This window comes from Myotis davidii, unplaced genomic scaffold (assembly GCF_000327345.1).
Source record: "Myotis davidii unplaced genomic scaffold, ASM32734v1 scaffold120, whole genome shotgun sequence".
NCBI lineage: Eukaryota > Metazoa > Chordata > Mammalia > Chiroptera > Vespertilionidae > Myotis > Myotis davidii.
In genome coordinates this window covers 1,400,862-1,411,474 of record NW_006294778.1, presented here as the reverse complement: position 1 = coordinate 1,411,474, position 10,613 = coordinate 1,400,862, and the positions used below count along the sequence as shown (strand labels likewise).

General features: G+C 44.7%; 1 protein-coding gene across 1 annotated transcript in view; it reads right to left on the bottom strand.

Moving 5' to 3' along the window:
• Positions 1-10,613, bottom strand: part of BPIFC (BPI fold containing family C) — a 23,239-nt gene that overhangs the window by 2,363 nt on the left and 10,263 nt on the right. The window contains exons 8-11 of the mRNA XM_015567573.1: positions 10,019-10,072; positions 8,784-8,954; positions 8,088-8,155; positions 1,153-1,195 (exon numbers count right to left, since the gene is read on the bottom strand). Coding sequence (XP_015423059.1) covers positions 1,153-1,195; positions 8,088-8,155; positions 8,784-8,954; positions 10,019-10,072 — 336 coding nt within the window. The remainder of the gene's footprint in view (positions 1-1,152; positions 1,196-8,087; positions 8,156-8,783; positions 8,955-10,018; positions 10,073-10,613) is intronic.

The following is a 10,613-nucleotide window of genomic DNA, read 5'->3' as shown; positions in this document are numbered from 1 at the left end:
GAGAGCAAAGTTCTGATTTCTGGGAAGGCTCAAGTATTAAGAACTAAATGGACTATGATAAACATGGATTCATTCAATGAATAGTTTTTGAACACCCTCTAGGTTTAGCAATAATAAGGACCTCTTTGCAGCTTAACAAGGGTGGCTCTGAAGCAGATTTCCTAGCTTTGTCTCTTGTTTATACCACTTTACTGTGTGATGCTGGGAAAGTGCCTTAACCTCTCTGTGCCTCAAGCTCCTCAACTGAAAAGTGACGATAACAGTACTAACTAATCGCATAGGATGTTGTCAGGATTATACAAGTTAACATGCCTGGTATATACTATTGTCATTTCCCCCGCTCCCCCTGCCCCCAGAAATGTCATGGTTAGTACACTCTGTTGTTGGTAGTGAGCAGTTTTTCTGGGTCTTCCTGGAAGACCTGGACTCATGTTGACTCCTCAGGGCTCAGGAAATATTATTTACAAGACAGTCAGCTATGCATTCTCACTGACTACTGTCTGTCATCTACCAAATGGCTATGCCACAGAGGTGCTAATCCAGGGTGACCCTACTTGAGAACCACTGCTCTAGAATATAAGCACCATGAAGTTGGATGCCAACTAGTGATTTGGCTGATCTTCCTGAAGCTTGGGAGGGGGGCTTCCAAGTTGCATGCTGGGATATACTCTTCCAATCAGGAGTCCACCAGGCTGCACCCCCCACAAGGTATCTATCTATACAACCAGCCTTGACCTAATTTTAAGAGGTGGATAGAAAGCCTTCAAAGGGCAAACTTGATCATGGCCTAATAACTGACATGGAGCCTTGTTCTTTGGGATCTTAAATTGAACTATAGAGGATTATCTTAGAAAAAAATAAAATCTTCCTGAAGATGCACCCCCCCCAACATTACACAGTGTCTTAACAGTCTTTCAAGTTCCTTTTAAAGTCTTTCTGAGTAGATACAAGTGAATTGGAAAGTTCCTCTCTTGTTTAATAGTTAATGGGCTTGGTGGACTGACCAGTAGCTACATAAAGAATTTTAAAGTTAAAACCTACACTCCTGGGAAAACCGAGTACTCCTCACAGCATAGAAAACAGTCATCCAGCTACTCTATAGGAGGATTCACATTCTCCCTGGACAGGGAATGATGAGACTCTGATTCCTACCTCAATATTGTCGCGATTGGACTCTGGCAAAGAGAGGCGGAACCTGAAAACAAAACCACAAAAATCAACAGGTTAAAGGAGGAATATTTTAAAACAGCCATTTAAATAGAAAGAAACAAAAGGGGTCGGAACATTTTTTTAGCTCAATATGTTACTATTAAAAAACAACAACACACCACCCAATCTTATAAGGACATAATGTTCTATTACATCGTTACCCCTATATTCGCTGCTTAAGAAGCAGGGCAGGAAAAGCAGAAGGCTTGGGTTCCCCAAGTGCTTTTGCTCTGTGGGACTTAGTCTGTTGGCAACTTGGAATGCAGAACAACCTTAATAGTTTTCAGTCAACAACCATAACAACCCCCCCCCACTTCCCCTCCCTCCCGCCCCTGCCGCCCCAATCTCCTCTGATCTCTGAAGCTAAGCAGGGTTAGGCCTGGGTAGTACTGGGTTGGGAGAACAGTTCCAGGTCTTCTTGCTCTGAACTCAACCTCATAACTTCTCTGATCCAGGCTGGTATCTTATTAATAAACATGATGATGATGGTGATAATGATGACACTATATGACATGTCCTAGTTTAGGAGATTTATACACATTTTTTAAAAATAATTTTTTTGTTAATCCTCACCTGAGGATATTTTCTCAGGGAGGGAGGGAGGGAGGGAGAGAGAGAGAGAGGAAAGGAGGGAGGGAGGAAGGGAGAGAGAGAGAAACATCAATGTGAGAGAGACACATCAATTGATTGCCTCCACCACTTGTCCCAACCAGGGTTGGGGAGCGAATCTGCAACCCAGGTACATGCCCTTGGCCAGTACTTGAACCCACAACACTTCGGTGCATGGGCCGATGCTTTAACCACTGAGCAACACCAGCTAGGGCTAAACATTTTTAAATTTAAACTTCACAATAACCCTGTGATAGATGCAATTATTGTTTCCCCTTTTGCAGATGAGGAAACTGATGATCAGAGAGGAGAATTAAATTACCCAAGTCTCAACTGATGGATCTGGATGACAAATCTCACTCTACTTGACTCTATGCTCAGCCGAGGCCACAGCTCTCAGGAGGCGGTATCACCTACACCATTTTTTATCTGTTCAATCACAACACATTGGGGAAGCGTCAGCTCTGACAGCTGTCTGGCGTCACAGGCAGTGCAGGGTAATTTTGAAGGCGCTGCTGGGACATGGGGAGGGATGCCTCTTCTTGGTCACACCACCTCTCACGGACAAGGCAGACCAGGTTGGAAATCTGGCCACATAAGGTGGGACACACTTGTGAGTTTTCCTTCTTTTCTTTCATCACACCCCCAAGCCATGATTGGCCGCTTCAGGAGCACCTGCTATGAGTGAGCTCGTCTGGGGTGTCCAACAAACCAACTGTCCTTTCCTCGTAAGACCATCTTCTGTCTCTCTCCTTGTTTTCTAGGCGCACTCACAGGTTTGCTTACTAATGGGCACGTCTCACTGTCGCAGAGAAACAGGCGGAGCAAAGAGCAAACTCTCCCTCCTGTTTCTGAAAAACACGCGAGTGCAGCTCAGACCACGAGGTGGCGACTCAGTTCAGTCCTTTGACCTTTCATTCTCTGCCAGGCCCCTAGCCTGCTACGGAAAGCCTTGACACTAGGAACTAATTTTTATGACAGAACCACAGAGTCCTTGGGGAAAACGGGAGCTCAAATAGCCTTACTTTGCAGACATATAAGAATATAGCTTATTTAAAAAGTTTTGGAGAAGGTTTATTGTCCTGACCGAAAACCAGAGCTAAAGTGCAAACTCTGAAGCGTGGCAAGAGGCCCTTTGTGATCTGGGCCAATATAACAAATATGACACAATGAAAGTCAAGTGCAGCAAAGCACAGGCACTCACAAAGCCATTCCTCCAACCTGTGGCCACAGCGGACATTGAAAATCAATCCTGCACTCAATATCTACGCTGTAACAATTGTTTATCTCTTTGCCTGATTGTGAACTCCTTGAGGATAGAGATTCAGTCTTAACTTTGTATTCCCAGATTGAGTTCAGGGCATGGCACATTTAGACACTTACTGTTCGTTCGTTCATTCATTCATTCGTTCATTCATTCATTCATCCAGCAGATATTTACTGAATACCTAATAGATTGTGAGCAAAACCAGACACAGCCACTGCTCTCATGCAGATTATTATAGCCCAGTGGGGAGGCAGGCGTTAATCAAATAATCCACTGATGAAGGTGTAATTGCAGATTGTGATAACTGCTTTGGTGGAAAGAAATACATTCATGGAGGCAAATGGTGGTTACGGGAAGAAATACATTCATCTTACTTGGTGGTTACGGGAAGTTTTCCAAACCACGGAAGAATGTCCTTGAGCTAACATGTAAAGGATGAGCAGGCTTAAATAGGCAAAAGGGGAAGGGAGAGAGAAGGGGTCTGGGCAGAAGTTGCAAAGGCCCTGTGGAGGGAACAGAGAGCAAGATGATGCTGGAGAGGCAGGCGGGGTTGGCCAGGCTGGGTTTCTCAGGCCATGTGAGAATTTTGATATTTATCCTAAGAGCAAGGAGTCGACAGAAGGTTTCTGAGAAGGGAGGTGTTGCCTGTCTTCTGTAAAGATCACTCTGGCTGCAGCATGGAGGGAAGACTGGCAGGTGAGAGGTTTCCCAGGTGCTCAGTCTATGCTCAGTGATGTGGTTTGCAATGTGCAGAATTTTATTTATGTGAGGGATGGAGAGAAGCTGCTGAGTGTGCAAGAAGCAATTAGAGAGCAATGCAAAGCAATGTGTATTCAGGTGCTCTTTCGTAAGTTGCTGCAGGAAGTCTGAGAAGGTGGGATAAGGTAAAACAGCCAGAAAGAAGAAGAAAATGAACAAGAGGATGAGGAGGAGGAGGAGGAGGAGGAGGAGAGCGGGGGTGGGGGGGATAAACTGCCCTTTGAGAGAAGCACTCTGTACACTACCATGTCCCTTTGCACCCAGTACTGTAATTGCCTGAAACTGAGTGTTTCTCTCTCCAGACTGTGGATCTGGAAGGTTGACACCACTGTCCTCTCTACTCTCTGTATTAAGAACAGGGCAGAGCACATAATAGGTGCTTAATAAATTCTCAGTGAGTGGATATTATGGATAAATGAGCAGATAAAGGACATGGGTGGGAGAGTGTCTATTGGAACTGAGCTCACTTTGAGGGTGAGCCAGTGTGGGTTTCATTGCACCAGCAGAGTGTTCACTTTAGGAAACTATGGGAAGTCAGGCTGGCTGGCTTGAAAGGTAGAACCAGTTACTGAAGAGCTTGAAACCCCAGGCTGTGGATTCAATCCAACTATGAAAGATTTTGAGGGGAGCCCATTCCAGTATTTAAGGATCCTCTAGATGAGGAAGAGTTCCCCAATGTTTTCACTTGATTGCCTTCTGCAACCTGGAAATTCTCCCAAAGAGTCAGGGAGGAGGGGAAGAAGTCATTTGGGGTTCCCTTCTCTGATGGAGCCCCTCCCCCCACAGTGGCTTCAACATTCGCTCAGAGGAAGGGTGGAGATGGAGGTCAACACGAGCCAAGTCTGAGCTCTGCTGACCTGTCCGAGCACTGTTCCAACAGAAACCGAATCCATTCTTCCCGGACCTGTTTTCCTCTCTGGGTTTCTCTCCAGATGGCTCACCTGGGGAAATGTTTATCTGCCCAGGCTTGAGGAGTGGAGTTAGGTGGTGATTCTATCTGCTTGTCGTCAGCGATATTTGCATTTTCTGCCAGTGTTGCATGGGAGGGGTTGTAGGGCATGTGTGTGTGTGCTAATGGAGTGGGGTGGGGTGCAGTTTGGAAGCATCCAAAGCCTCAATCCCATAGCAATGTCAAAAAATGATCTAAAGCTCTAAATGGTTCAACACGAATGTGCATTTGATTGCTTCAAGCTTTGCTTGCAATTAAGAGGGTTAGAATTGCACCATCTGGATGAGAACCAAATAAGGGAAAGTGTTGTTTAATTTGCCCTCAGAAATAATTGCAAAATGTCTACTATGTGGGCCAACCTGTGCCGGGGTTACCACCAAATAGAACTGTGTTTGGAATGAAATTCTCTATTGTAGATAGAGCACTAAGGATCTGACGTATGACTGAGTGCCAACTCCACAGCTTTTAAGACCATCTGGGTCACACTTTGCTGCTAGAATGGGGAAAGAGAATGAAATAGCACTGCTAGTAGGAACAGATCTTTCTCGAGCGCTGATAATGTGTTGGGTATTGTGCTTTTCACACGTTAGCTCATCGACCTACCCATACAGCAATGCTATGGAGAGGTGCTCTGTTTTGCTGGTGAGGAACTGATACTTGGAGAGGTTAATTAGCTTGCTCAAGGCCCCACAGTTCCAAATGACTGAGGTAGAGGTCAAACTCACATATGTCTGGCTTTAGAGCCTGTGCTCCTAACAGACATATCCTAAGAGGTCAAGTTTATTATTTATACTCTCTGCGTTGGCTTTCTTTATCCTTCCTTTACTCAATTCCTTAATGCAACGAGAAGTCCAATGCCAGTGTCCCCTCTATCACTACTTAGCAATGAGGAAGGTCATGCTCCCTGTTTAGTTCAGTGTGACTCCATGCTCACGGGTTTCCGCTTCTAGGCAGGGTATTTATTTTCTAAGTCTTAGGTCTAAGTCTTATTTTCTAAGTCTCAACTCTTCACTACACCAAAGGCACTACAATCCAGTAAGTAAACACTCAAGGCTTTGAAAACAGATTCACCCAGATTCACGTTCTGGCTCCGCTATTCAATAGCTCTGTGACTTGAGTAAGTCATATTACCCCCAGAAACCGAACCATGGGGATAATAACACCTCCCACCAGGGTATTCATTCAATCTACAGACATTTATTGAGTGCTGTGCCAGGTCCTGGAGATACAGGGTTGTGAGACTGAAATGAAATAATCTATGTGCAGTGCTTGGTATAGGACCAGCAGACAGTAAAGCCTCACTAACACACAGTAGTCATGAATAGTAGAACAAACAGTGATTTCTCTAAGCACCATCCCAGGACAGGGGAGTGAGGTGTTTTCTGAATAAGGGAACTCTTGAAATGATCTTGTATGACTGAGCACCACTTTCTGCTGGCTGAGGCCAGCCCCCAATTTTAAATAATAGCCACAGCTGATGTTTCTTGAACACATAACATGCACTTTACATGTATTAACTCATGTATTTCTTACAACAACCCCTGAAGTAGAAACCCGCCTGGGAGTCTGTGCTGGGATCTGAACCAGCAAGTCCGACTGCAAAGCCTGAGAGCTCACTACCTCTCTAGCCTCCCCTCCGGATGTGCCTCTGATTTCCGCAGCTCGTCTCTATGCAGCCCACCCCTAGCAGCTCCGGAAAGAACTGCTCCAGGCAGGGGATGGTTAGAAAGGCAGGGTGTTCTGGAGAGCTGTATTTGGAGACCCTGTATCCCCTGATTCTTCTCAGGGATGTTTCCATGATCCCCACCCGCTTTCCTCTCCTTCCTGCTCTGTCTCTCTGACATCACCAAAGATGAAACCAGCCCATCCTGAAAAGCTGCGCTTGCCTGCGAAGCCCAGGAATGGAGACACTGGCTGGGGTGGCCTGTGTGGGCGGCGGGGCTACTGTTCTCGCTGCCAAAGGCTAAGGCCACTCTTCCAGCACCACCTCTGCTCCCTGGCAAAGCCTTGCCTCTCACGTTGGCTGCCTGAAGTCTGAGTGAAGCCCGGCCCACTCACCTTGGCCATAGTCTGCTGCTTGCCGGAGGTTTGCTACAGTCCCCCCTGCAGGGGCCACCCTCAGACTCATGCAGGAAACCTGTGCAGTTAGGACGGGGCCTCTGCTCACAAGGGCCCTGCTCGGTTAAATGCCCTGCTGTCTCCATCTTGAAATTCTACATAATTTTTGAACAAGGGGTCTGCATTTTCATTTTCACAGGGCTGACCCATGTGCTCATGCAGTTCCATATTTTTACTTGTTTCACTTAGTATTACAGGTACTTTATTGAAAACATCTTGCAATGGGGAAAAAATGGGGACATATGCAATACTTTCAACAATAAAGTTGTTTGTTTTTAAAAAAAGAAAGAAAACGTGTTTCTACAATAGTCCTGATAACCATCAAGGTGACTGGTGGTGATTGACTTACTTTTCCCCTCTGTTGGTTTCCTATTCCTATTCTTTTTGGACTCTGCCTTCTTTGTCTGTTTTATTCTTTGTCTAATTTCTTCCTTTCACAGGTTTAATCTGGGCCATCTGATCATTCTGTATCTCCTCCCCACAGGTAGTCTGATTCATGGCTTCAACTATGGGCTTCATAGGGCTGAGGAAAATGGGCTGTTCCTCCAAATGGCCATTAGTGTTCAACCATCTGTGTCTATGACCTGCTCAAGCCCCTTCACACCGCATGTGAAGAGAGCCAGCGGAGAGCCAGCCAGGCCATGTGGCACAGGCTTGTTAAACTCTACCTTACAGTAATGAGATCCGAGTGTCAGAGCCTGAAGGTATCTGCGGAATGATTCAGTCCAACTTCATTATTTCTCAGATAAGGAAACAGACTCAGCGGTCAATAGACTTGATCACGGATATGGAAGCAGTGAGCAGGGATTTGAAACTTCATTCCTTGACCTCCAAGTTTTATGCTCTTTGCTCGATGGCATGGCTTCTGAATTTGTTAAAGAGGAATTTTAGTTTTGCATGGCTGTACCATTAGAATGTGCATTTATAGTAAATAATTATATTACCGTCTTGCCTATTTTAGCTTAATATTATTTAATGGGAAGGAAAAAAGAAAATGTTCGCAACACATTTTTAAGTCCCTGCTTTGCAATGATCTGGACTATTGCAGGAGAAGTGTGTAAGTGATTCATGTTCTATCCAGCGGTAACTCGGTAACTGCACTTGTTGTCTTTGTCTCAATGGTCTGTTGATTCACTTATGGTGAAGGTTCCCAACAGTCAAATCATTTGATCTTACCTGTTCAGAGACAGAGAGCAGATCAGTCTTTGTCCTAGAATAACCAGGCCGACACTGGTGCTAGCGACCTGCAGACAAGAAAAGCATGGGTTGCCAAGAGTGAAGCTCTCTGGCCATAAATTGGCCATAGATATATCCCCCATAGTGGAAACATCATAAGCTCCATTTCCCTCTCATTTTGAGAGATATTTGAAAGAAATAATTCTAAACATACTGTCTTTCAGGTAAGAAAACTAACTATAAAGACTTCTGCTTGAAGATCTCCTTTAAACTGTTTTTTTCCCCCTCCTAATCTCTCCTCTCTATGTACCGTGTGTGTGTGTGTGTGTGTGTGGTATTTCACTTAGGTTCATTGTATTAGTCCCTTTCTATTGAGTTGTATTTGGCCTTTATCTGCTTAAATAAACTTGAATTCCACCTTGATTAACTTATTTCAAGGGAAAAGAAGCTTGGTTGTCAATGTAACTGAAGCAGAGGGAAGGGCACACGGGGAGCAGAGAAGGGCGCAGAGCTATTTTATAATGTACGGGGTTTGAGCACGGGCCTCTCATAGCTCCCCACACCCCATCTCAACCCTGTCCTCACTCCTGATATATCACTTCCCATCCCTCCAAGCACTTAGGAGCCATTGGTGGCCAGTGGTTTCTATAGGAGAGCACTGGCATCCGCAGACTGCCCTCTGTCCCATAGACTTACAAAGTCCATGGAAACGATGGTCTCGGCAGTGGAGTTCTCAGACTGGGTGAGTAACATGATGGAAGCAGGGATGTCCAGGGTGAAGTTCCCTGGTAGTAAACTGATCACGGGAGGCTCCGTGGCCATGATCCGGACCATGAAGGGCTGGGACAAGATGTAGATCTCTGCAATCTGCCCGGGTTCAGGGAATAAATGGAGACCGGGGGTTGTGAGTTGATGAGTGAAAGTCACAAATTTGGGGTGACTAAATCTTACATCATGCAGTAAGAATAGAAGAAAAGCTCCTTAATAGTAACAACAACAACAACATGCCAAAAACAAATAATAATGGCTGAGGTTTATCGAACGCACACTGTGTGCCAGGCACCATGCCAAGGCTGTTTGTATTATCTCATTTAATCTTCACAAAATCCCTGTGAGGCAAGTTCTCTCCATTTCACAAATAAAAAAAGTCAGTCTTGGAGAGGTTCAGTCATTTTCTCAAGGTTCCAGGTGAGTAAGTTGTAGAATTGGGGTTCAGATGTAGGTCTGTGTGATTCAAGATCCTTACTCTAACTCCAGGATGCTCTAAAAACAGTATGCCTTGCCCGGCTGGCGTGGCTCAGTGGTTGAGCATAGACCTACGAACCAGGAGGTCATGGTTTGATTCCTGGTCAGGGCACATGCTTGGGTTGTGGGCTCCATCCCTAGTGCGGGGTGTGCAGGAGGCAGGCAATCCATGATTCCCTCTCATCGTTGATGTTTCTCTCTCTCTCTCCCTTCCTCTCTAAAATCAATAAAAATATATTTAAAACAAACAAACAAAACAAAAACAGCATGTCTGTCTTTGTCCTCAGGGGCAAACCTAAGCCTTTCATACACGTGGTCCAGCACTCAGGTGGTCTGAGGCATGGCATTAATCGTTGCTTGATGAAAGGCACAAGCAAGGGCACTAGCCATTCATTTCCCATTTAAGCTAATTATTTCCAGTGTGTGGAACCTTGTGGATGCAACAGATGATTTATCTTTTGAACTTAAAATCTTTTAATAGTCAGATGTTCAGTAAATATTTGTGGATACTTGAACAAAAGAAAAAAATTCCTTAAGAATGTAAACATGGACTCGGGCTTGCACCACAAAGGAATAAAAAGAACCCCCAAAATAAAAGAGAAAACAGAAAAAGAACCCCAAGTGTTCTGGAAGTAATTCCAACGAAACCAAATACACTATCAAGGAGTCAAATCCTGACCACTTACCCGGGAGAGAATGTTGCCAACGCCTTGAGAGTTTCGAACCAAATGGCTGGAAATCTGGAAAATGAAGCCCATCGTGTCAGAGTGTACGGTTTTTACTTCAGTTGTCTTTTCAGGGAAAATATAGTATTCCCTATAATTTGTATGAATTATGAAGCTGTTGCACCAGAAAAAGTGTTTGAAGGCAACTTACCATTTTATAGACCAACCCTGGGAAACATGAGGCCCAGGGAAGTAAGTGACTTGCACACAGGGAGTCCCACAGGAGAGAGATACATTCCTTTTGAGTAAGTGGCTTTTAACCATGGGAACACTGTGTACATCATATACTATGTGCGGTCCATGTATAAATATTCTATGGTGGTTAACAACACGTTTTATGCTACTGTCTCCATTATGGAGACATAGAAGGCTTAAGTAATTTATCTTCACGGATGGGTGGTTTTTAAGTCTTGAAACTAGAAGTGTCTAATTGTCAGTACATGGTAGCTGGTATGGCCAACTTAGTATTCTGAACATAAGGTTTATGACAACTTGCATAATTAAGACCTATGGAATGAATATTCATAAGGGATGCTCAGTAAAAGTTGGAAAGAGT